Here is a 26,262-nt window from a genome sequence, read left to right as displayed (position 1 = left end):
TATTGTTGTTGTTTTAACTTTTTAAATGTTTATTTTTGAGAGAGAAAGAGCATGAGCAGGGGAGGGGCAGAGAGAGACAGGGAGACACAGAATCCAAAGCAAGCTCCAGGGTCCAGCTGTCAGCACGGAGCCTGACACAGGGCTCAAACTCACGAACCATAAGATCATGACCTGAGCTGAAGTAAGGGCTTAACCAAATGAGCTACCCAGGTGCCTCAATGATTTTGTATCAGAGCTCCATGAAAAGCAATTGTGTCTGGTGGCCTATAGTATGAATTTTTCAAGGGGGAAGTGTGACAAAAGGGGCCCATTTTCCCAAAATTCTTGGTGGTATCCACTGTTTAAGTTAATAAAACATATTTTTTCAGGCTAATTGTGTCCTGTAGATTAACACATACTGCAACTGACAAGTTTATGACACAGCTTAAATGTTCCCATTGGGGGTGGAAGGTGTTTATTTCTCAGTGATGCCTCCTTTCAGCTGGATTTGGCCCTTCATTGTGTAGGACATCCTATCATAACAAAGGTAGACCAGGCAAGAGGATGCCAAATCCTTATAATCAGGATAAGGATTCTGAGGGCAGTTGGGTGGCCAAGCCAAGATACCAAAGGAAGTGTCAGATTCAGGCATTAATCTGGCATTTAATTTAATATAGGCATTAAAAGTAAGGATGGAGGGGCGCCTGGGTGGCGCAGTCGGTTAAGCGTCCGACTTCAGCCAGGTCACGATCTCACGGTCCGTGAGTTCGAGCCCCGAGTCGGGCTCTGGGCTGATGGCTCAGAGCCTGGAGCCTGTTTCCAATTCTGTGTCTCCCTCTCTCTCTGCCCCTCCCCCGTTCATGCTCTGTCTCTCTCTGTCCCAAAAATAAATAAATGTTGGGAAAAAAATTTTTTTAAAAAATAAAAAAATAAAAGTAAGGATGGAGAGGGGCGCCTGGGTGGCTCAGTCAGTTAAGCATCTGACTCTTGATCTTGGCTAAGGTCACGATCTCACAGTTTGTGAGTTCGAGCCCCATGTCGGGCTTTGCAATGATTGTATAGTCTGCTTGGGATTCTATCTCTCCTTCTGTCTGCCCCTCCCCTGCTTTTTCTCTCTCTCTCTTCTCTCTCTCTCTCAAAATAAATAAAAGTAAGAATGGAGAGTAAGATAGTCCATTATGGCAGGTTGACATAACAGTGAAGAAATTCTAAGCCACAGGATTAGAATTTCCAGGTCATACATTCTAGACAGTTTGAGAAAAAAAGGGCAATCACATCAAGACTCCAACCATTGCCAGACCCTATTCACTGGCGGGGTCAGGACAAGTTCAGCAGAGCCCCAGGAGAATACACAGAGGCAAAGCATCCTGGTTGTTGGACCAGACTGGGCAGATGTTCATTCAGGGCTGGGTGTAGGGACAGAGACCAGGAAGCAGCCCAATCTGATGTGCTAAACAGGAAAGGAGACAGAGGGTGGAAGTTGGGCCTTGTTGACTACACATACACCGGGTCTTATTCCTGAACCACCAGGCCTTAGAAGTGTGACTCCATCCCAAGCCACATCAGATGGTAGAGACAGGGTTCTTGATTGAGGTCCCTCAACCTAGTCGTGATGGGCTGAGGAATTCAGCCTCTCACTTCTCAAAATGCAGTCCATGGGGCAGTAATCTCAGCCTCACCAAGCCTCTGGTTAGAAATGCAGAAATTTCAGGCCCCACCCCAGACCAGATGAATCAGAATCTGCATTATAATGAAATCCTGAGGTACCTCATAAAACATGAAAGTTCAGAAGCACTTCTCTAGATGCAAGAAACAGTGAAGAAATGGGCAGAGAAAGCCAGGCAGAAGTTGAGAATAGTTTAATAATAGATGTAGAACTCTGTACAGGAATAAAAAATGGGGGTTTTCCTCACAGCTTGTTCCTCTTCTTTTTTTCCTTTGACTACTAGAGATTGCATTTCAGGGAAATAACTTCCCTGCTCAGTCAGTTTCCCCATCTAGATTCTGTCTGTGAGAGTCTTTCCCTCAGGGGTTCTTTCCATCTTGGACTTTGAAGACTGGTTTCTCTGTGAACGTACCTGCCCTGTTTTCTGGAGAAGTCCAGTGTATTGATAAACCAGGGAATAGTTTCCTGAATGATTCCTACCAAAACCCAAGTTCAGCCTATTGTTTGGATCTGGCTAGGCAAGAGAGATTTGTCAACTACGTGCTTGTTGAATGATGAAGGGGCTGAACACAATCCTACAGAAAAAAAAAAACATATTGTCTAGGTGACAGAGTCACACAGGAACATCAGGACTTTGACTGGTATCTTCTGATCTTTGCCAAAACTTTTGTTCTACCAGTTGGTGTTAGGGATGATACAATTTGGTAATATGCACACTCCACCCACATTTTGCCACATACACACACACACCAAGAAAATCCCTAAGGTTCATTTAGGAATATATGGCTGGTCACATCTGTATTAATATAAACCTCTTCTTGCTATAGACCACAGGTTAGTAAACTATAGCCTACAAGCCAAATCCAGCCCGCTGCCTATTTTTTATAAATAAAATGTTATTGACACTCAGATACACTCATTCATTTAGGTAGGACTATGGCTGTTTTGGGCTTCCACCCAAGAGTGAACAGTTATGGCAGACCATATGGTCCACTGTCTGGTCCTTTGCAGAAAAAGTTTGCCAGCCCCTGCTGCAGCTCAGGAGTGTGGGAAGGGAAGTTTATGTCTTCCAGTCAGTGATATTTTGTCTGGTTTATGCAGTTAATAAATGATGTAACAGGGAACGGAGAAGCTAGTGCACACTACAGTGGAGTCTAGTGATTAAGACATGCTGGGTTCAGAGAAGTTCAGCCTCCCTGTGCACAAGTTGTGGAATCTTGGACAAGTTGCTGAGTGTCTCTGAACCTAGTTTCCCCTCCTATAAAGCAAAATAATAGGCATGTCAGAGCCCGGGGATAACTATGGTAGTTACCCCTAGTTTCTTCTGGGAGCAAGGTGGACAATCACCTCAGAACCAAGAGCTGATATCATCTCCCATTATCAATGCTGAAGGCAGCTTCAAAGTACCTGTTGCGGAGCAAGTTGCTGGTAGGTGATGGTGTTATCCCTAAAGGACTCTGAGAAAGCAACCTTCTCTGAAGCAGAGTGATGTAGACCCGTTGGAGAAGCAGCATCTAGCTTCTTCCGTTCCCAGTCAAGGGAGTCACAGCATCTACAGAAAGAACAGACTACCTCCTTTGTAATTAGCCTTTTATTGTGCCTCTTGGTATATAGATGAATAAACAGTCTCTGTGTACTATTTTAAGAGATTTTCGAAGGCAGGAGTCTGATTCACCTAGCATAGTATCTGGCCCATGGTAGCTGCTCAGTGTGTGTTTGCTGAGTGGACCACAGAGTCCAGAATGACCTTCCATCTGTTAACATCAATGCCCTGCTCTTGACAAAAACGAACTGATCACTGGGAAGCCAGGAGAGTACACGTGTAGTAAAAAAACCACCAGAGATATAAGGAGTCTTCAGATGATGGTTGTGGAAGTTCCTGGGGCAGGATGCCCTCAAGACCATGCCTGGCACTCCAAGGTACCCCTCAGCCTTCAAGGACATGGGGACTGTGAGTTGTGTACCCGCCTTCATCACCTCAGGAGCAACAAACATGAAGGGCAAGAGCTCTCCTCTACTGAAGACAGATGGATTCCTTAGATGAAAGATGCTGACTGCCCCCTAATAGTGATGCCCAGGGTAACCTGGAGTAATGGGCCACAGAAAACAGCCCATGACTTGTACAGACATCCAGAGAGCTGCTTTCTCCCACAGCCTCCCACAGGTTTGACCAAGAGAACAGAAGCAAGAGGGGGAGACAGAATACATGCCAGGCTATCGCATCACGGCTGCCCTGGAGAAGAGCACTCGCTAACAACTGTCTGAAAATGCCATTTGTAATTCCTTTCAAGTTCCTCAACCTCCTGTCTTGAGCTTTAACAAAACCTGGGGGTGGTAGGGTCCCAGTGTGCCAATCCAGCTCTCTTTGCACAGCCTGTATATGACTCGCTGTGTGTCGCCAGGCCTCAGCTTCCTTGGTGTAAACGGGGGATACAAGTCAGGTTCAGTAAACTAATGTGTATAAAGCACAATAGATGCTCAACCAAAGTTAGTTCTTTTCCTCTCAAGTCTTGAGAATCATGGCAGAGAGAATCACTAAGTAAGAGTAAACACAAAGTTTAGGAACTAAAACATAAGCCCACGTTTGGTTCAGCTCCTTTGTTGATCTATCTTTAAGGTGTCCTGGTCGGTGAAATCCTCAATCACCTGAAGAGTGCAACTCGGCCATCAAACCACAGAAAACTTGTCATGTATTCCGCAGTAAGTATTTTCATCTCCAATCAATATCCATTTGTCCAGTAAGTGACCTCTTTAAGGAGGGAGCCTCATTTTCTTCATCATCATTTCCCTAATGCCCAGCAGATAGTAGACAGCTCTTCAAAGCTTTTCAATATTGATTTGTCAGGTCTCCTAAATATGTGTATATGTGACCACCTATGTGGTTGGCATTTTTAATTTTATTTTGCTTTTATATTTAAAATTTTTAATTTTAAAATTAAACACCTAATTCTGGCCCTTGAGTTTACAGTCTAAAACTGACAGGAAGACATAAATACCATACAAAGCAGTATGGAAATGCAGTACAGGTAAAAGCTTTGCCTCGGAGAGGGGAAGCATCATTTCTGTTCCAAACCAAAAGCAGAGCATGAATTAGATGTAGGCAGAGAGTAATGATGTGGAGGTAAACCCACAGGTGAAGGCCATGTTTCAAGCCTCCAAGACCAAAAGGAGGGTGGAGCCATTAACGGAGGTGCTCCTGGGGCAGGGGAATGATTAGACAATTGGGTCTGAAGCACCAGGGAGCATCCAAATAAAAATCTCCAGGTGGCAAGGGGAATAGGGGAGAGAAGGGGGCAAATGACCGCAGCCTGAAGTTAGAGCTACACTGGGTGCAGGAAGAAAAAGAGAGGTCTCAGAGAAGACCTCCATCTTGGAGCAGGAGTCAGGCAAATGGGCACTGCTGGCGGGGTGGAGGGTGGGATTTGAGGGGTGCATTGAGCACTGAAATGGCCGTCCATGGACTGAGTCTGCAAAGATCAGCGAACCAGGACACGCAACATGGTGACTCGGCTTCCCACCCACTTCTCCATGATAGAGGATTTCTCAGATGCGGTTTGGCTGAAGAAAGCCATGTTTCCATTCTGCAGAAAGATGGATGAGGTGACTATAGATACAAGGAAGTTTGTTTATGATCAGGGGTTCTAAATGGGGTAAGACAAAGAGCTTATGGATGAAACAGAGTGTAGTGCTTCCTGGAGAAGGGCTTCCTGAAACCAGTCCATTCTGCCAATTTTTTTAGCTTCCCATCTGCTTTCCAGTTCTAACTTGTGTGATTTCTGGCAAGTCATAATTCTGTAATTCTATTTCTTTCTCTAGTAAATTAGTTCTAACCCCTTTTTAATATATGTACACTGCCATATAATTTAGGCAACCAAATGTTATGCCCGTTTGTCGATAGAGAAGCTGAGGACTTTCAAAGATTGTGTAGTTAATTAGTGGCAAAACTAAGACTGAAAAACCAGTCCCCTATGCCTTCCAGCCACACTGGGATAAACCTTTATACCTCCACATCATTACTCTCTGCCTAAAGTAATAAACAATTACTTTTAAGCTGTGCTCTCCATTTCCTTACATTTCTGTCTTCCCTGATATTTATAACCTTACATATTCTTCCCCAACTTTAAAATCACAGATTATTCTAATCTGTAGAAGAAATACAATCTAGCACTAATGTGTTCCAAAATATTTTAAAATGTAATGCAAATCAGTGAAACCAGCTAAAACAGAGATGTCCCGCTAGAAAAGGCAAGGGACAAAAGCAGAAAACTTGACTCAAATTTATTTTCTTCCATTTCAGGGTTATATGACATTAAGCAAGTTACTTAATATCTCTGGGTCTGTTTGCTCATCTTTGTAATGGAAATAATATGTAGTTAAGTCTCACTGCCTAGCACACAACAGATGCTCGACCAAAATTAGTTCTTCCCCTCTCTACCCCTTGAGTCATTGGGGTTATGGCAAATTTAATTGGATCGGAAACCATCATGGTTTTCTACAAGTGCTTAAAACTACCTATGGAACGTACATCTGAACCAGAGGTAAAGATCGAAAATGATTTGTTTCAAATCCCCACAGCATGATACTACCGTGGCTGGCTTGCAGATGGCACTAGATGTTTACAATGGAATCCTTCCTCCCTATGCTTCCTGCCACATAATGGAATTGTATCTTGAGAATGGGTAGGTATCTAAAAGGTGCTTTTCACAATCAATACCACTTGATCTCAGGTTTTATTATTATTAGCTTAAATATTTTTTAATATTTAATTTTCAGTTAGGTACATAAATTTAAAATCAAATACTAAAGGAGCACCTGGGTGGCTCAGTTGGTTGAGCATCCGAATCTTGATTTTGGCTCAGATCATGACCTCATTCATGGTCATGAGATCAAGCCCTGCATCAGCGTAGAGCCTGCATAAGATTCTCCCTCTCCCTCTATCCCTCCCCTGCTCATGGACTCTCTCTCATAAAATTAAAGTAAAATGTAAAATAATTCACTAAGTTAAAAATATTGCTTTATTCCACTTTCAGATTTCATGAAACAATTTTATCCAAACTCTTTGTATGCATCTTAACTTGTGTCTTCACCACTAGAGTCAATTTTGAGTCCCCTAAAAACTGTTTTCCAGATATATTAACAAATAAGGGTAATTTTAGCTGCTGTACAAATGAACCTCAGATTCTCAGAGGTTTACCCCAATGGACATTTCTTTCTCACATATCTAATACTCTAGTAGAGATGTCCCTGGCTAATAGGAGTTGATTCACCCATGGCGTGATTTGGGGACCCAGGCTTCCATCTTTTATTTTTTAATTTTTTTAATGTTTATTTAAAAGCGCAGAGCGCAAGTGGGAGAGGGGCAGAGAGAGGGGCAGAGAGAGAGAGGGAGACACAGAATCCGAAGCAGGCTCCAGGCTCTGAGCTGTCAGCACAGAGTTCGGCACGGGGCTTGAACTCACGAACCGAATCATGACCTGAGCCGAAGTCGGATGCTTAACCGACTGAGCCACCCAGGCACCCCCAGGCTTCCATCTTTTGGACCAATAGTTTTCAAGAGTGCTGTGCTCACCTGCAGGCAACTTATAGAAAGAAATGAGAGGGTAGAGAAGACAACCTGTTTATCAACCACCTTAACCCAGAAGGGCCACATATCACTTCTGCTTGCATTCTACTGGCTAAAATGATAGGCATACCTCATTTTATTGTACTTCACTTTATTGCACTTCATAGTTGTTGCATTGTTTACAAATTGAACGTTTGTGGCAAACTTGTGCCAAGCAATTTTTTTGACAGCTGCTATTTTTTTTGGCAGCAATTGCTCATTTTGTGTCTCTGTATCACATTTTGGTAACTCTCACCATATTTCAAAGTTTTCACTATTATTATATTTTTTTGGTGATCTGTGATCAGTGATCTTTGATGATACTATTGTAATTGTATTGGGGCACCGTGAGCCACATTCATATAAGACTGTGAACTTAGTAGATAAATGTGTGTGTTCTGACTGTTCCACCAACCGGCCATTTTCTCTCTCTCTTGCTCTCTCTCTCTCGCTCTCTCTCTCTCTCTTTCTCTCTCACTCTTACTCTCACTCTCTCTGTCTTTCCCTCTCCTCAGGCTTTTCTATTCCCTGAGACACAACAATATTGAAATCAGGCCAGTGAATAACCCTACAACAGCCTCTAAGTGTTCAAGTGAAGAGAAGAGTTGCATGTGTCAAACTTTAAGTCAAAAACTAGAAATGATTAAGCTTAGTGAGGGAGGAATGTTGAAAGCTGAGATAGGCCAAAAGCTAGACCTTTAGTGCCACACAGGTAGCCAAGTTGTGAATGCAAAGGAAAAATTCTTGAAGGAAATTAAAAGTGCTGCTCTAGGGAGTACATAAATGATAAGGAAACAAAACAGTCTATTGCTTATATGGAGAAAGTCTTAATGGTCTCCATAAAAGATCAAACCAGCCACAACATTCCTTTAAGCCAAAGTCTAATCCAGAGCAAGCCCAGACTCTCTTCAATTCTGTGAGGGCTGAGAGAGGGAGGAAGCTGCAGAGGAAAAGCTGGAAGCCAGCAGAGATTGATTGGTTTATGAGGTCTAGGAAAAGAAGCCGTCTCCATAACATAAAAGTGCAAGATGAAGCAGCAAATGCCAATGGAGAGGCTGCAGCAAGTGACCCAGAAGATCTAGCTGAGATCATTAATGAAGGTGGCTGCAGTAAACAACACATTTTCAATGTAGATGAACCAACCTTCTATTGGAAGAAGAGGCCATCTAGGACTTTCACAGCTAGAGAGAAGTCAATGCCTGACTTCAAAGCTTCAAAGGACAGGCTGCCTCCCTCGTTAGGGTCTAAAGCAGCTGGTGACTTTAAGTTGAAGCCAGTGCTCATTTACCACTTGGGAAATCCTAAGACCCTTAAGAAGTATGCTAAATCTAAACTGGATGACTGCACATCTGTTTATAACATGGTTTACTGAAATAGTATTTTACAAAAGCCTACTTTTGAGACCTGCTCAGAAAAATATCCTTTTAAAATATTACTGTTTATTGACAATGCACCTGGTCACCCAAGAGCTCTAATGGAGATGTACAATGAGATTAATGTTTTCATGCCTGAGAACACAACATTCATTCTGCAGCCCATGGATCAAGGAGCAGTTTTGATTTTCAAATCTTATGATTTGACAAACACCTTTTGGAAGGCTGTAACTGCCATAGATACACTAGTGATTCCTCTCTGATGGATTGGGGCCAAGCAAATTGAAAGGATTCACTGTTCTAGATGCCATTAAGAACATTCATGATTCATGGGAAGAAGTCAAAATATCAACATTAACAGAAGTTTGGAAGAAGTTGATTCCAAAACCCTCATGGATTATTGGGGTTTAAGACTTCAGTGCAGATGTGGTAGAAACAGCAAGAGAACTAGAATTAGAAGTGGAGCCTGAAGACGGGACTGAATTGCTGCAATCTCATGACAAAATTTGAATGGATGAGCAAAGAAAGTGGTTTCTTGAGATGAACCTACTTCTGCTGCAGATGCTGAGAAGACTGTTGAGGTGACAACAAAGGATTTAGAATATCACATGAACTTAGTTAATAAAGCAGTGGCAGGGTTAGAGAGGATTGACTCCACTTTTGAAGGAAGTTCTTCTGTGGGTAAAATACTGTCAAACAGCATCACATGCTGCAGAGAAATTGTTCAGGAAAGGAAGAGTCAACTAACTGATGTGGCAAATTTCACTGTCTTATTTTAAGAAATTGCCACAGTCACCCTCACCTTCAGCAACCACCACCCTGGAGTCAGCAGTCACCAATACAGAGGCATGACCCTCCACCAGCAAAAAGATTACAATTGACTGAAAACTCTGATGATAGTTAGCATTTTTTAGCAATAAAGTATTTTTAATTAGGTTATACACATTTTTTAGACATATGCTGTTACACAGTTAGTAGACTACTATAAAGGATATACATGACTTTTACATGCACTAGGAAATCAAATAATTCCTTTCAATCACTTTATTGTGATATTTGCTTTCTTGCAGTAGTCTGAAAGTAAACCCACAACATCTCCAAGGAATACGTGTAGTCACTTGGTCCCACCTAGGTACAAGGGAGTCTGGGAAATGTAGTCCATTTTCAGCCATAACTCTATTCAGTAGAAAGAGAATCATGAATTTTGATTGACTGTTAGTTATGTTTGCCGTATCATCTTGAGATAAAAGATACTGTCACTGGAAAATTACCCCGGGGTATAAGCACTCATTCACATAATATTGGGAAGTTTTTAAAAACATTTCTCTAAGTGAATATTTGCGGTTAATACTGTTTATGTGGCTTTCAAAGTGATGTTTTAAAGGCTTGTTTATAACAACAACCAACAGTGGCAGTTGTGAGGTTACTACAGCAAGAATGATCACTAAATCCTACTTGAATTTCTCTCCTGCATGTTTGGCAAAAGACTTCCATAAGCCCCTCGTACTAGTTTTACAAGGTTGACAAAGACCAGTGGTTTTTCCTGAAACAACACCTTGTTTTTTCAAGTAAAGTATTGAGGATGAGGGAGTATAAATTACCTAGGTATACACCCACACCCTCTTTCTGAGATGTAATTTTGATAAAATCTTGATGTATATTTAAGCGCATATGTTTCCAAGTTATTGCCTGGCTAAGGAGAAGAGAGACAACTTCATTCAGGGGAAAGGCTACAAGAAATACTGAGAGAGGAAAAGAAAATGAAGCAAATGGGGATCATAAAGGGGAGAGAATAGGAGAAAGAAAACCCAACACCCCACCTGATCCCCACTTCTTACTCAAAGGCTCATCAAATCATCCCCAACTCCCCCAACCACCACCTGGTAGCTCCCTCTCTGATTAAGCTTCCTGGTCCCTACCTCCTTTGCCTCTGGTTATCTAACAAACCAGTCCTCCCATTTCTACCCTCTGGATCTGACCCACTGGCCCCAATCTCCCTATTCCCACACCTAAGTTAGCTCATATCTACTCATTCCTGTATATTCTTCCCCTAGTCCTACAGCTGACATGTTACAGGCCAGATGGGAAAATATTCAATGGCAGTTCAACAACACAGAACTAACAGCTCTCTCTTCTACCTTCTTCCACCAGGGAGTATTTCATAGAAATGTACTATCGGAATGAGACGCAGCACGAACCATATCCCCTCACACTGCCAGGCTGCACTCCCAGCTGTCCTCTGACTAAGTTTGCTGAGCTGATTGCCCCTGTGATCCCCCAAGACTGGTCCACGGAGTGTATGACCACAAGCAACGACCAAGGTACTTACTGAGGATGTTATGGGTTAGTGTACGTACAGAGCTCTGTAGAGAAGGCAGAATACCCTTTCTCCAGACAGGTGGTGCTTTGAGAATATCACTCAGCCATCACTCCCAGCTTTGAGGGAAATAGGTTTGAGGTGATAATTGTGTGTTCTGGGGACCCCCCCCCAACTTCAGGCAACTCCAACCTCTCCATGAGGCCCTGCCCCTACTTGCCTAAACCTTGACTTGGTTTTTTCAGTGTTTACAGAAAAAAAGCATCATGTCAAAATATAATCAGAGGCAAAACTTAAATCAAAGTTCTTGGGGTTGCCATGAACTGGCCACATAGAGCCTTTTGGTTTTTTTTTAAGGACTTCCAGATTTCATTTGAGCAGGATTAATGAGGTTGCTCTTGAAGTATCTGAAGTGGAACAGATTTCAAACAAAATCCACAATCTAGGGTGAGAGCAAGGAAGGGAAGAAGTTCATCCTAGGCAAATGGGCAGAGGACCAGCTTTGGAACTGTTAGTTCCAGCCTTCTCACAAGGAGAGGCAGATAAATGGATACAGTGGAACAATCCGGAGAAATCACCTCCACTGGGACACTGGTACTATCTTTATATATTTGTGTTAAAACTAATTGGGTAGAAAAGCTGAAAAATAAACACCTCTTTGTATCCTTTAGCCCTGGAAAATCCATGTTACTTTTGAAGAAACCAAAAGCAAATTTGCCAGAAAACTTTGCTGTATATAATATATATGGCAGCTCTTGGAGAGCAAACATCCTGGCAAATAAGTAATTTGGTGAGAGCACAATATTTAGGCACAACCATCAGAGATGAGTACCCTGCATGAGTGGTTTCTCTTGGAAGATGGTAAGACATGTTGAATGTGGAGTTGATTTGGGAGAGGAAGTATGATACATATCAAACTGGAACAAAATTAGAAATGTAAGAGCGTTCCTGAATGCCTTCAAGATCAAAACTTACCGGAATGTTGGAAAGTATGGCTGTGATAGCTGTTCTGAGGACGAAAGGAACGTGTAAGGTTTTGATCCCGATTATCTTCAGAAAACCTAAGCAAACTCCTGGCCCTGCTGAAACTACTCACTATGCAAGAAGAAATCATATTCAAATGGCACTCTTTAGAGTCTTGTAGATTTGCCATGTGGCAGATGTAACACGCCTAGAGAACACTGTGCTACGTTACCATTGTAGAAAAAGATGAAATGTTTTCTAGAGATGGTTTCCGCTGAGTGCCAGAGTCCAGAGGAAAAACCATTCCCTCTCCCAGTGAGTCATTGAACGACTGACTTGAGACACTGATTCATATATTTATTTGCATTATTTTTTCCCAAGGCAATATTTGTCCCCAGGGCTGCTCTCTGATTACTCTTCCTCCCCCGTGCATGTAACTTTCCTCCACAATAAGACAAATGTAAACTAGTGAATAAAGTCATTAGTAGGGAGTTCAAAAACATTACTTTTAAAATGATTTTTGAAAAGTGTGTGTGTGTTTAATTAGAATAAAATACGTGAAGAGCAGATTTTAGGGGCTACATTTTTGTTTGGGGATTTTATTTTTAATGTAACAGGAGGGAAAATATTAATGTAAAGTAAAAATGATCTTGACTGGCTTAGGTGAATATTTTACATTGAAAATGAGTTTAATTCGGTCTTTACTACTTCAGAAAAAGGTTAAGCTGATGGATGGCTCTGCTTTATCTATTAAGATGGAACTTGCAAGAAAACACCCTTGGGAAATTTACAACCCAGTGGGAAAGCAAAAAGATATTACACAGAATAACAAGGGTTATATCTTACCACCACAAGGGTTGCTATGGAACAAGAGTTAACTGGATTCAGAGGGAGGGAGGCAGTAAGGAATGTCAGGAAGGGCTACCTGTAAGAGGTAACAATTGCACCATGTGAAGTCAGTTTGGATGGAAGTTTCTAATGGTACAGCACAAGGTACTAGAAAGCCATTTATCAAATCTCTTAGTGGCTTGAAGCTGGAAAGGGTAGAGGACTTACTCAGCAGAAGGTTCTGGGTCCAATGAGATTCCCACAGGTTTCCTTCAAGGGTCCAATTCTAATAAGATCAAATATCAATGACACAAGAGCAATGGTTTTTATCTGTTGTGTTCTCTCTTATATCTGTCTCAGAAATACCTGTGCCTGACATGAATTAGTGCTCACTAAATATTTGCCCAATGGATGTATAGATCACTTACCTTTCCTCCTTGAACATACCGTCTCTATCTTGATCAGCAGTGATACCTGCTAACCTGGGGGGTATTTTTGAGCCCATCCTTTCCTTTATCCTCCATAGCCAATATGTCACCTCCTCTTCACAAATCTTCCTGTAGAGTATTTATATAATTCTTTTCCTCAAGACACCAGTATCAATTCGGTATTCAAATGAAGTGAAACCAATTAGCAAAATATGTTAATAAAACAAAAACTGAAGCATCGGTGTGCTGGAGCCAACACATACCAACCTCGGGAGTGGAATGTGCACAGCCCTTCCCAACTCTGAGTTCAATCACTTGACTTTGGCAGCATGAAATTGGTCATGGTGTCATGGCTGGAGCGTCTTCATCACAGAAATCAGCATATGCCACAAACCAGGGTTTTGTCTTTTGTGGTTTTGATCCAGTTTACTAGCACACCACTGGATTGAGCTCATAGAAAACTTCAGAGTTTATAACATGAGGCGGTCTCCAACAAAGCAAATTCAATATCTGAAGTTCTTTAAGGAAAAGGGATTTGATTTGTTCTATATGGTCTCAAAGAGTGCTGCTTGGGGTATCAGGTAAAAATTTCAGGAAGACAGACTGTTTTCAGTGTTGGGAAATTCCTGGGACAGGAAATCCTATTTGCCTTGCCAGAGACACCATGAAGCATGCCAGAGCATGGAAGCGTATAGGCATTGAATGATTCCTTAGTAGGGCACAAAATTTAGCAAATAGGATGCCCAAATCAATTTGAATAATAGCTTTAACTGCTGCATTTTTATAATTTACTCAGAAAAAAATGGCTACAGAACATTTAGGGTGTCCTGAGAAAGCCAATACAGGAAGCAGGACAAACCATTAAATACAGGACACATCGTGTATGTGCAGAATGCCTGGCTACTCTGCCACCCATGAAATCCTACCCATACCTGTAAGCAGTGTTATTCACTAGCGTTAGTAGACCCAATTAATATCACTGTCATATCAATTAAAGTAAGCAGACTCTTTGCTGGGGAATTCATAAGTCTAAGTTCCATACTATGTTACTTGAAAATAAAATCTCTTTTTAGAAAATGCTTTCTTAATTCCAAAATTTTACTAACACAGTCAGACTTTCATTGCTAGCACTCTCCCACCCCTCTCCCTCAATCTCCAGCACCACATACTTAGTGGGAAGGAGAATTAATGGTGGGAAGTTCAAGTTTCTCCTTATAAAAAGCTTTGTAAATCTTCAGCAAATATACACATGCCCAAGATTCAACCATGAGCTTCCTAAAGGCAAGATCATTACCCTTTCCCTCCTTAAATCTTCAGACAATGCCTAGAACCTGGTACCTTCAGTCAGTATTTGCTAATTGAATAAATGTTCAGCCCTTCACACTTAGCCTGGCTTCTTCATGGCTGGACCCAGGTATCAGGAGCTTAGAACTCACTTGTTCAATAAATAGGGGAGAGAAGCTATGAATGAGCCTCAAATGGAAGTGTACTATAAAGACCCAGTCACCAACTACATACATATATGTATATACCAATATGTCTGTATTATTTGGCCTGTTTTCAGCATTGTCAGCTTGGCATTCTTTTGTTCTCCTATTGCTTTTTGGAGCCACTGTTCATTGATACCTCTTCCAGCACCCCTCCTCCCTCAGAGATGAAGCCAGTTATAGCACCTGTTTCTCATTCTTGTTGCTACTATCATCAGTTTCCCAGGACATGTGTCATCATTCATTAATGGCATTGGGAACTTGCTCTGGTATATATGCCAGCTCACTCCTCACTCCCCCTCCTGTCCTCAGCCTAGGCAATTCTGACATAATAGTGGCCCATCCTATACCCTGCCCACCCACAATAATATCCAACCCTTGGTTAAACCAACCACACAGTGTTGACATTCTGATCTGCTAAGTTGGAACAGAAGCCTATTGTTACCATTTCAAATTATGAATATTGAAATTTCTACTTCAACCCCAGCTGGTTCTTTCAACGTTGTTTGGCCAAAGTATTCACCCTTCCTGGACCCTTTTCCTGAGTTCTACAGGAAGGCCTTGTTATTTTCCCCAAACTTTCAAGTTCATCTTGGCTTGTTTAATTCTAGTGAGATGTCCTTAGAAGAGCAAGATAGTCCACTGAAAACTCTTTTAGATTCTCCTGTCACTACCACCAAACATATAAGTAGCCTTAACTTGACTCTACTGCTACTCCTCAAGAAAACATGTTACTCCCTGAGTATCCTTTCCTCATGTGTATGATCCCACCCCTCATTTCCTGGGACCTCAGTGAAGCTTAGCTTCTTTTTCTTCCTCTGTGGTGGCTTCCTTCTACTAGGAAATGCCTACATCTCTCATCAAAGGACATCTCAAGTGCCTGCTCCATCTCACTCTCTTCAATCCCAATTTTCTTGAACTAATCGTTTGTATTCTGTATTTCCTCCTCGCTCACTCCTGAACTATTCCGTAAAATGATGTTCTTCCTTCCATCTCTTTTTGGAAACTTCCCTTTTGAAAGTCACAGCACCTAGCTCAGTGACCTGTTTTTGTTTTCCTGTCAATAGGACATATCCCCACTTTACATAGAAGAAAATAGCCTCAGAAAACAACATGCCACAAGTGTTAGGGTCAGGGTTCAAGCCCCACAGTCTCTAACACCATGTTTCTACTATATCATCTTCCCTTTCCATCCCACACTGTCTTGTTGACTATTCCCCTGGGACAAATGCCCAAAACTTGAATTAGTGGGTCAAAGTATATGAATATTTAATGGGGTGCCTGGGTGGCTCAGTTGGTTAAGCATCCGACTTCAGCTCAGGTCATGATCTCACACTCCATGAGTTCGAGCCCTGCATCGGGCTCTGTGCTGACAGCTCAGAGCCTGGAGCCTGCTTCGGATTCTGTGTCTCCCCCTCTCTCTGCCCCTCCCCTGCTCAACCTCTGTCTCTCTCTGTCTCAAAAATAAGTAAAAACATTAAAAAAAAACTTTTTAATGAATATTTAATAACAGGTATTTTTTGAGTACCTCTCATGTACTCAATATGTGTCTATGTAGCAGGTGTTAAGTTTGTTGAGAAAGTAGCAGCAATACAAGAAAATTGTCCCCACGTGACCTAGACCCCTTGGCAGGGAGGACAGGAGGATAAAAAATTAAATAAGCCCTAACAGTTAAGTATGGTAATACTATAATAAAGGATATAGGGGAAAGGAAACTAGCTTAAGTCTAAGGGGTCAGAGAAGGCTTCTCAAAGGGGGTGCTGTTTAAACCAAAGTCTGGGAGCACCTGGGTGGCTTAGTTGAGCGTCCAACACTTGATTTTGGCTCAGGTCATGATTTTACGGTTTGGGGGTTTGAGCCCTGCATCAGGCTCTGCACTGTCAGTGTGGAGCCTGCTAGAGATTCTCTCTCTTCCTCTCTGTCTGTCCCTCCCCTACTCATTCTTTCTTTCTCTCTCTCTCTCTCAAAATAAATAAACATTTTTTTTAATTAAAAAAAATAATCCAAAGCCTGAAGGAAAGAAGGAATTAACAGGGTGAGTGGAGGTGAGGAGAGAGGAGAGTATTACAGACAAAAGAAAATGTGTAGAAGCCCAGAGGCTAAAGACAACATGGGGTATTTTAGGAACAGGAAGGAGTATGTCCGGTCATAGTGCAAACACTGGGAAGGCGGACATTAAGTGTCTCAGGTCAAGTTGAATAGCTCTAGTCATTAAGAGGTTTTTGGCAGAGGACAGATGATGGGATGGGCTTCTTGTTTTAGAAAGACCTCTGTCCTCAGTGGGGAGAGAGGATCGGAGAGCAGTGGGACTGAGAGCAGGGAGCACAGCTGGGAGACTGTTGCAGTAATCCAAGGACGAGGATGCGGACAGACTTATTCAAACAGGAAAGAGGAAGAGTATACAGGACGTCAGGAGTAATGGCGAGAGGAAGAGGCTTTTTGATACACGTTGCCAAAATAGATCTCAGAAGAGCAGTGCTGATTCACACTGCCTTCAGTGGCTTTCACGTGTTCCTGTGCGGTAGGAGAGCTTGTCCCTTGTTACCGGTCCTACCTCTTCGCAGTAAGATGCAACTGATCGCTTTCTTTCTCAGACCCTAGAACATTACTCTATCAAACTCACAAAATGCTTCTCAATACAAGGGAGCATAAATTTTGAAAAATTGAGGAGATATGGGGCACCTGGGTGGCTCAGTCCGCTAAGCATCCAAATTCGGCTCAGGTCATGATCTCACAGCTCATGAGTTTGAGCCCCACATTGGGCTCTGTGCTGTCGGCATGGTGCCCTCTTGGGTTCCTGTCTCCCTCTCTCTCTGCCCCTCCCCAGCTTGTGCTTTCTCTCTGTCTCAAAAATAATTAAAAACATTAAAAAAAATTTTTTTTATTTTAGGAGAGGGAGAAAGAGTCTCTCCTGAGTCTTTTCTACGTTCTTAGACTCATATCTTCCTCCAACCCCCTAAATGATAACATCCTACTGGCTTGTCCTTGGTTCCGTCATTCTACCCTCGCCATGAGCCAGCATTACCCAGGCCTCCATCTTCTTACGTCTACAATTCTTATTTCCACATCTGCATATAGAATTCTAGATCTGTTTTTTTCAGCTGCCTACTGATCATTTCTACGAGGATATTAACCCATCTCAATCCTACATTTGAAATAAAATGTATTATCTCCTCCACTGCAAACTGATCCTTTTTAATGGACTTCCAATCTCCGTTCATAGCCTAATCATCTTCTTCACCCAAGCTAGAACCCATGGGTGGCCGTGACTCCACTTCTCCTTTACCAGTACATTGTAATCCATCACAGAACCTGTCAATTCTACTGCAAGAGTATCCTAGAATTCCTTCATCTGCAATGTCGACCACACTTCCAGTGCTGAACCCTAAGTATCTTGTCAAAGGCATTTTAATAGCCATCAGGCCTAGAGTGTCTCCACCACCCTATCTTTCTCTGTAGTTGTCTTCTTTTTTTAAATACAAATTGGGCCATGTCACTTCCATGTGTCATAATTGCTGATGATTTCCATGTACCCACGACAAACCAGACCTAAAACCTAGGCCTCAACCTACCTATCTAGTCTTAACTCACCAGAAGCTATACTCCAGCCACGTGCAACTGCTCATTATTTCCCAAACACGCTCTTGTGCAACTCATTCTGTCTCATGGAAAAGTCTTATTTACCTCAAAGTTCTGCTCAAATCTTATCACTTTCTCAGAAGACTTTCCAACCTCGTTCTCTTCTAAATAGAAAGCTTTGTATTAATTACAACTTTTTCTCTACTCCAATGGCATGTCTTTTATACTTCTATTTTACTATTTATCACATGATCTCATAATTGTCTATCTGGTTCTCCCACTAGATATTGGTGATCTCAAAATCAGGGATCATGGAACCCCAGAACCCAACACACCGCTGACCTGGTGTATGGTGTGTGCCCACTGCATGTCTAGGAAAGACTGAAGGAAGGGAAAATATTGGGGAAGTATATTCCATAGGACTATTATGACAATGTAGCCAATAAAAATAATTGAAAATACATTTCCAAATACAGATAATCATCCATGAACATTAACTTTGAAGAATCATTAGTCTCTACCTTCTTCCCCCATTTTATTTAGCTCTTTCCTTCCTTCCTTCCTCAATTCTCTTCAGTTTCCTCCACCTTTATATAAACTCCATTCACAGGGGTAATGGCACCCATCCACCACGACCTAACTTTATTAATATTAATCTTCTCGTGATGCTAAGAGGCATCCTGACATTGTGAGAAAAGCACTGAACTAAGAATTGAGAACCTGTGAGTTCTAAATCATTCATTCTTTCCACAAATATTTATTGAGCATCTCCTATGTGCCAGGTATTGTTCTAACTTCCAGGGATACATTCATGAACAAAAAGACAGTTTTCTGCCTTCATGAAGCTTACATTCTATTAGAGGGAGAGAGGGTTGGATAATGAGTAACAAATATAATAAATAAGTACTTTGGAAGGTGAGGATCCCAAGTGCCAAGCTAGGGGTGGGAATGGGGAAAGGGCATATTGGTTGCACCTTTAAGTAGAAAGTCCTCATTGAGAAGATGAGATTTGAGCAAAGAAAGCAATAGAGTTACCTGACGCAGAGATTCATGAGAAGAGCATCTAGGCAATAGTAGTAACTATAACAAAAGTTATAAATGGGTGTGTGCCTGGCATGTCTGAGGAACAACAAGGCCCGTGTGGCCAAAAGAGAGTAAGCAAAGGGAAGGTGGTAGGAGACGAAATCTATGTTAATCAGGCCTGATGATATAGAGCCTTATAAACTGTTATCGTTAGGACTTTGGTTTTCGTTCTGAGTGAGAAAAGCATTCATTGCAGACTTTGTTTTAGGTAGAAGAGTGTCATGATTTGAATTGAAGTCATTTGGCTGCTGTGTTGAAAATAGATCATAGGGAAGAAAGTATAGAAGCTAGGGAACAAGTCAGGAGGATGTTGTAATAATCCTGGGTGGTGGAGAGAAGGGGAGAAATCATTGGTTTCTAGATATAGTTTTTGGAAGAACAACAGGACTTACTGACAGATTGATTATAGGATGTGAGAGAAATAGAGGAAATCAGAGGAGATTTCAAGAGTATGGGGCTGAGACAGAAGAAGGAATTTTCCATCAACTGATATGAGGAAGACTGCAGGAAGAACAGAGTTTGGGGCAGGGGAAGGCATGAAGGGATTGGGAATTCAGTTTTGGACTCGCTAAGATTGAAATGACTATTCAATGTCCAAGGGAATATGTCAAGTACACAGTTGGATATATGAGTCTTGAGTTTGCAGAAGATTTAAATTTGGAAGTCATTAGTGAACTGAGTCATTAGTGAATCATGAGACTGATAAACCTATATATTCCAACCCAAATACAATTATCTGCTTATCCTTAGCCAAATTATCTAATCTCTCTACTTCTTTTTTTTTTTTTCATGTCTACAATGATAAGGTTAGGTTAAATAAGTGATTTTCAACTGTGTTCCATGGAGCATGAGGGCTTCTGTAGACAGAGCTGCCGGGTCAGAGAGATGTTCGCTCTCCCACTGCCTAAACCAACCACCAATCCTTTAGTTTTACAATGAAGATCAGACATCCATTTAGAAATGGTACAAATTGATATTTATGATGGATATACTACAGTGTACCAGGGTGTGCGTGCGTGTGTATGTGTGTGTGTGTGTGTGTGTGTGTGGAGGGTAACTTCCTATATGTAATAATGAATAGCATCTCATAAAAAATGAGCCCGTATATCTCCCCATGACTGGTCAGCTATCAAAGGGCTATGTGTAAATAAAGGTGCAGATTAGCAATAGTACACAGTTATCTTAAAAATGCTTGTGATTGTTAACATGTGCTCAAGGTTTCTTCTCTAAAATGTATTTATTGAAAAACAAATTCAGAAACTAAAAGATAATATTCCATTTCTTTTAGACCCAATTAATGATAGTATTTCTGTTGACACTGAGACCATGAACAATTGATCATTTTAACTGTATAAAAATGCATGAAGTTAATGCTGGAAAGGACCTTAGAAATACTTCAGTCAAAAAAAATAGAAGAAGGGGCGCCTGGGTGGCGCAGTCGGTTAAGCGTCCGACTTCAGCCAGGTCACGATCTCGCGGTCCGGGAGTTCGAGCCCCGCGTCGGGCTCTGGGATGATGATGGCTCAGAGCCTGGAGCCTGTTTCCAATTCTGTGTCTCCCTCTCTCTCTCTGCCCCTCCCCCGTTCATGCTCTGTCTCTCTCTGTCCCAAAAATAAATAAACGTTGAAAAAAAAAATTAAAAAAAAAAAGAAGAAGAAGAAGAAGGAGAAGAAGAAGAAGAAGAAGAAGAAGAAGAAGAAGAAGAAGAAGAGAAAATAAAAGAAAAGGAAAGGAAAAAGAAATACTTAAGTCAATCACCCTCCCTTTATGGTGGAGGAGCTGAGACTCAGAGGTCAAAGGTCATGCCAGAACTAACCTAAGTCATTTCCTGACTCCTAGTCTAGTGTCTTTTCAGCACACGCTACTGGTTTCAAGGTTGCTTCAGAAACACCACTGAATTTTTACAATTAAGGCAGAAATCAACATTGATGTGTGATCTTCCTATTTTCCTCATTTTATAATCTTCATATTTTCCTAATCCATTAATTTTACATTATGGGTCTTCCAATTTTTCCACAGTTCTAAGGGTCGTCCTTGCTGTTGCCTTTTGCCTGGTGTCTGGTGTCCTCGTGGTGTTGCTGCTTACCCTCATCCGCCATGGGCCCTGCTGGCACAGAGACCCCTATCGGAATATCTGAACAGATGGCTGAATAAGGGCGGACACACCACACCAACCACCAACCTCCTGGGATGCAGCACCTCTCAGTGATGCCTCATGGAAAGGACTGGCTTTCACCATGTGGACATCACCCTGCCCACACCCTTCCCTTTGAGCCTGGCTAGAGCAGGGTCTGAACTCATAGTGACCCAGGGACTGATGAATGAACCCCAAGTTACTTGGTTAGGTCTCCTGATGGTTAGGTCTCCTCATCATAGTGCAAGCTTCTCACGCAGCTAGAAAGAAGTTCTTCTGCAAAGGATAGTTGTATTCTCTGGCATGGATGTCCAGAAAGAAAGAAAGAAGTTAAACTCCAACCAGCCTTTTGCCTTCAAAGAGCAAATGGTTACAACGTGTGACAACATAGATTAAAGAAGACTGGATAATGACAATACTTAAACTAGAAATAGTATCATGTAGGATGATTCTTAAGAAATAAGACCCAACCAGAAGGTGTAAATAAATCTTTTTTTTAGCTGTTAAGTAGGTTGAATACAAACATGTATACACTCCTGAAAAGAAACTCCTACCCAGTGTTTGATAGCTAACAGATTTCTGTATGTGTATATATACTAACACATACAAACACATAGCTGTATTGAAACTGCCTTAGAGAGAGGTATTTAATTCTCAGAAACTGTAATATCAACTATTGTAATTGTTGCTCAGGTCATTTTCCCCACAATTTCTATAATGGGGAATAACCAGGAAGTCCATGCAGTCATGTTTCTTTTTTCTACCTCTACCATGAGACTATATTTTTATTTTATTTTTTTTCAATATATGAAGTTTATTGTCAAATTGGTTTCCATACAACACCCAGTGCTCATCCCAAAAGGTGCCCTCCTCAATACCCATCACCCACCCTCCCCTCCCTCCCCCCCATCAACCCTCAGTTTTTTCTCAGTTTTTAAGAGTCTCTTATGCTTTGGCTCTCTTCCACTCTAACCTCTTTTTTTTTTCCTTCCCCTCCCCATGAGTTTCTGTTAAGTTTCTCAGGATCCACATAAGAGTGAAACCATATGGTGTCTGTCTTTCTCTGTATGGCTTATTTCACTTAGCATCACACTCTCCAGTTCCATCCATGTTGCTACAAAGGGCCATATTTCATTCTTTCTCATTGTCACGTAGTACTCCATTGTGTATATAAACCACAATTTGAGACTATATTTTTATAGTTCCAATTTCTTCATTTCATTTTAAAAGTAAGAGACTTACTTTCATGAGAACTTTTCATGGCCACTATGAGATAATAATATATTTAATTACCACAAATAGATCTACATTTCCCAAGTGGTGAAGTAGAAAGAAAAATGGGATGAAGGTTGATGACCCTATGCCACAGCTCTGCACTGGCTTTAGGCCAACAACTTGGATCAAGTTCTTTTAAGTCTTTTAAACCTTGGTTTAATTATCTAAAAAAGAAGAGTGGACTAGATAAACATGGAAGTCACATCTAGTTCTCATATTCTGTGAGCAATTTATTTTTCATTTCATTTCAATCATGGATTGGTCATTGTCCAAGAAAGCATGTTCATAAATGGTACCATTACAGTAAGCCTGATATGTATTCTAAACAGTCTTAACCCATCCTGAGCTTTTACCCATCCAATTGGTGGGAAATTCAATCTCATTCATTGGTAGAGTTCTTCACCTTCTCAGGTATTACTAAAGGTCCTGGAATGTTGTGGGAAGAGTTGGATGAGGGTCCTTTAGACTGCTATCTACACTGGTCTCCAATAAACACACTGTCTATTCCCACATGGTCTCCTGAAGGTAGGCAGAGGACATCTATGCATGGCTCCCAAGACCACACACTTGGACTTCACCATCCTGGCATTGTCCAGTCCCCTACCTGGGGTGATACCTATGAACCAGAAACCCTCCTAGAACCCCACCCCATCTCTGAGTCTCAGGAATCTTCTTCGCCCCTTGGATTCCATGGCTTTCTCCTGTTAAACTTCAAGCACTTACCTCTATCACCCTCACTTTCTATGTAATTTTCACTGAGCTAAGGCTATGCAAAAAAAAAAAAAAAATCTTGAGAAGGAGTTGTGTTCTCTTGCCTGGCAACTGCTGCTTTCTCCAGTAACACAAAAGGCATGTAGGAAAATAAATGAAAGATCTGGCTTCATCCTCAACTTGGGAAGAGGTAAAACATCTATAGCAGGAAAAACAAATGACAAATTACTGTCTCTATAAAGTAGCCAGTCATATTAGTAATGGGACATAATATCTTATGCTAATAAGTTATGAGACTTTAAAATAGAAGTAGAAAACAGAACCACAGGCCAAGGATCTTCTCACGTATTTAACATTGTTAGAGGACCTACTGTTAGCTAATCGCTGGCCTACATGCTAAATTGTCCATCCCTAATGTGATTAGTAAGGTGTTTGACCCCAACAACAGCCTTATACAGGGCTGGTAGAATGTGAAAGTAAAAACCTTCACAAGCTTTCCCTGATATCATCTTCTAACAGTGTCAATGTTTAATACTTTCTATTGTTTCAGCAGGGGGAGGTTAATCTCTCCCATTCCTCTTCCTTCTCCTATCTCTTGATTATTGCAAAGAAAGCTGTCATTCCCAACTGAGTTGTTTCTTTTCCCTTCCACAGAGCTACTCTGTTGACAAACACTGTAATTGCTTTTCATAGTTCAAGGCAGAGTGAAAAATCACAAGTGACAAATGATCTATGGCGATAAAGCAGAGAGCACAGATGCGCTCTCACATTCCCCAGGAAGAAAGCTAATCATCCAACTTCAACAGAAAAATACAAATTCTCTCTACTGATAAAAGTGACTTTTTCAGATGAGTCAGAGAGGCTCAGCTGACATGAGGAGAAACATTGCTTGCAAGATAATTGCTAGGATTGAGATAACTTCTGCTCTGCAGTGTGTTCCCCACATCTGAGCCGCTATAGACACCTCGAACAGGATTAGAATAAAGTAGTAATTACCACATGGATGTAGGGAAATAGCCTACTATAAAAAATATGATCAATACACATGTAGAAAAGTTCTGTAAAAGTCAAGGTAGAGTATTCCCTTGACTAGTCTAGCTAGTATTCCTAGCTAGAATGGCATTGTGTAAGGAAAGTGTTAAGAAAATATGATTATAAAAAGAAGAATTTATGATATTAGAAGAGTATAAGACAGAGGCAAACATTTTACTGGACGTCATTCAACCAAGAAATCTTTTTATATGAAAATTGGCATTTCTTCTCCCTGAATTCAGTCATGGTCTCTATTTTCCCAACTTCCTATTCTCTTTCTGTCTCTTTCTTTCTGTGTTGTTCTAATATCGTTAGCATTGATTGTGTCTTCATAGCCAGAGGAGTTTCTTGGTAAGTGAAGGCCAAAATGTTAGTTTTCTCCTTCAAAACTCTCTATAGAAACCCCACTGGAGCAGCAATGAATGTGTGCTACGTTTTGGTGCTTTGGACCAGGGCTCTCCAATAGAAACATAATGCAAGCCACGAATAAGTCCCACACATGGGATTTAAAATTTTCTAAGAGCCACTTTATAAAAAGGTAAAAATAGACATAAAATTAATTCTAATAAAATTTGTCACCCAGTGCACTGAAAAAATCATTTCAACACATTATTGATTTTTATCGAGATATTTTTCAGTTTTTTTTAATAGTAAGTATTTGAAATCTGATGTGTATTTTACCCTTCTAGCACATCTCCATCTGGACTAGGTACATGTCAAGTTTCAGAAGCTATATGTGGCTGGTGGCTACCATATGGGACAGTTATACTTTCTACCAATGACAAACTTTTTGAAGCAGAAAGAATGTGTGTGTGTGTGTGTGTGTGTGTGTGTGTGTGTGTGTGTTTTAATTTGCAAGATTCACTTTCAGGTTACGGTGAAGAAATGAAAGTCATCTTTTTTATGTGCCTACATCTTACTATTTGTGTGTGTGTGCTGAATTGATCAAGGTTTTCTCTGAAATATTTTATTTGTAGACTTGTCTTCACAGCAACACCCCAAAATTTTCCAACACTATCCTATACTAAATGAACTATTTCTTCTTATAAAATGTCTGAAGAAGGAATCTGACAACACCCTTTAACACTACTGCAAGATTGGGGAAAGGGCACCTTTTTAAATTTTTATTAAATTTTTTATCAAGTAATTGTTTTTAAAACAAAAATAAATTAAGATGATATAGAAGAGTATAAAATACAATAAAAAATGTCTTTCTACCCATTTCTAATCATCAGAGACAATCCTGTCAACGATATCTGGTTTTAGTTCTTCTAGTGACTAGCATGAATTTTATGAACTTTACTTATACCTAGATTTTCTGAATTTTCACATCTTTCCCTGCTTTTATAACCCATGGTGTCCTCTTTCTTGTATTATTTTTTTTCATTTTCTTTAAGTAATTTTTTAAAGGACACTTGAGCACTAAGCTTTCTGATTCTGATATGTCCAAGTACGTGTGTATTTTACCCTCCCACTTACCTATCAGTCAGCAAGGTATACATTTTCAGGTTGAAAATCATTTCCCCCAGAATGTGAATGTAGTATTCTGTTGTCTTCTTAACACACAGGCCTGCTGATGAGAAGTCTGATTGGTATCATTCTCACCCAATGTAAGTAATCTGGTATTATTTCCTTTCCTTTCCTTTCCTTTCCTTTTTCCTTTTCTTCCATTTTTTTCTGAAAATTTTAAAGATATTTGTTTTATCCAAGGAGTTCTGAAATTTCACTAGGATGTATTTAGGCATGGGTATTTGTTTTTCTATCTAATTCTATCTGGTTTATACAGGTTTTTTTTTTTAATTTTT

At 40.9% G+C, this 26,262-nt stretch overlaps 1 protein-coding gene across 3 annotated transcripts in view; it reads left to right on the top strand.

The window, feature by feature from the left end:
• Positions 1–23,224, top strand: part of ACP3 (acid phosphatase 3) — a 46,937-nt gene extending 23,713 nt beyond the window's left edge. The window contains exons 8-11 of one of the 3 annotated variants that reach the window (XM_043595401.1): positions 4,263–4,345; positions 6,221–6,324; positions 10,772–10,941; positions 21,325–23,224. In XM_043595401.1, coding sequence (XP_043451336.1) covers positions 4,263–4,345; positions 6,221–6,324; positions 10,772–10,941; positions 21,325–21,443 — 476 coding nt within the window. In that variant the 3' untranslated portion in view covers positions 21,444–23,224. Of the gene's footprint in view, positions 1–4,262; positions 4,346–6,220; positions 6,325–10,771; positions 10,942–11,608; positions 12,418–21,324 lie in introns of those variants that run through there. The other 2 variants (XM_043595403.1, XM_043595402.1) reach the window with 2 other exon arrangements.
• The last annotated feature ends 3,038 nt before the right edge of the window (positions 23,225–26,262 follow it).

Source organism: Prionailurus bengalensis, chromosome C2 (assembly GCF_016509475.1).
Source record: "Prionailurus bengalensis isolate Pbe53 chromosome C2, Fcat_Pben_1.1_paternal_pri, whole genome shotgun sequence".
In the NCBI taxonomy this organism is placed as follows: Eukaryota; Metazoa; Chordata; class Mammalia; order Carnivora; family Felidae; genus Prionailurus; species Prionailurus bengalensis.
This window is presented reverse-complemented; position numbering and strand designations above follow the sequence as displayed.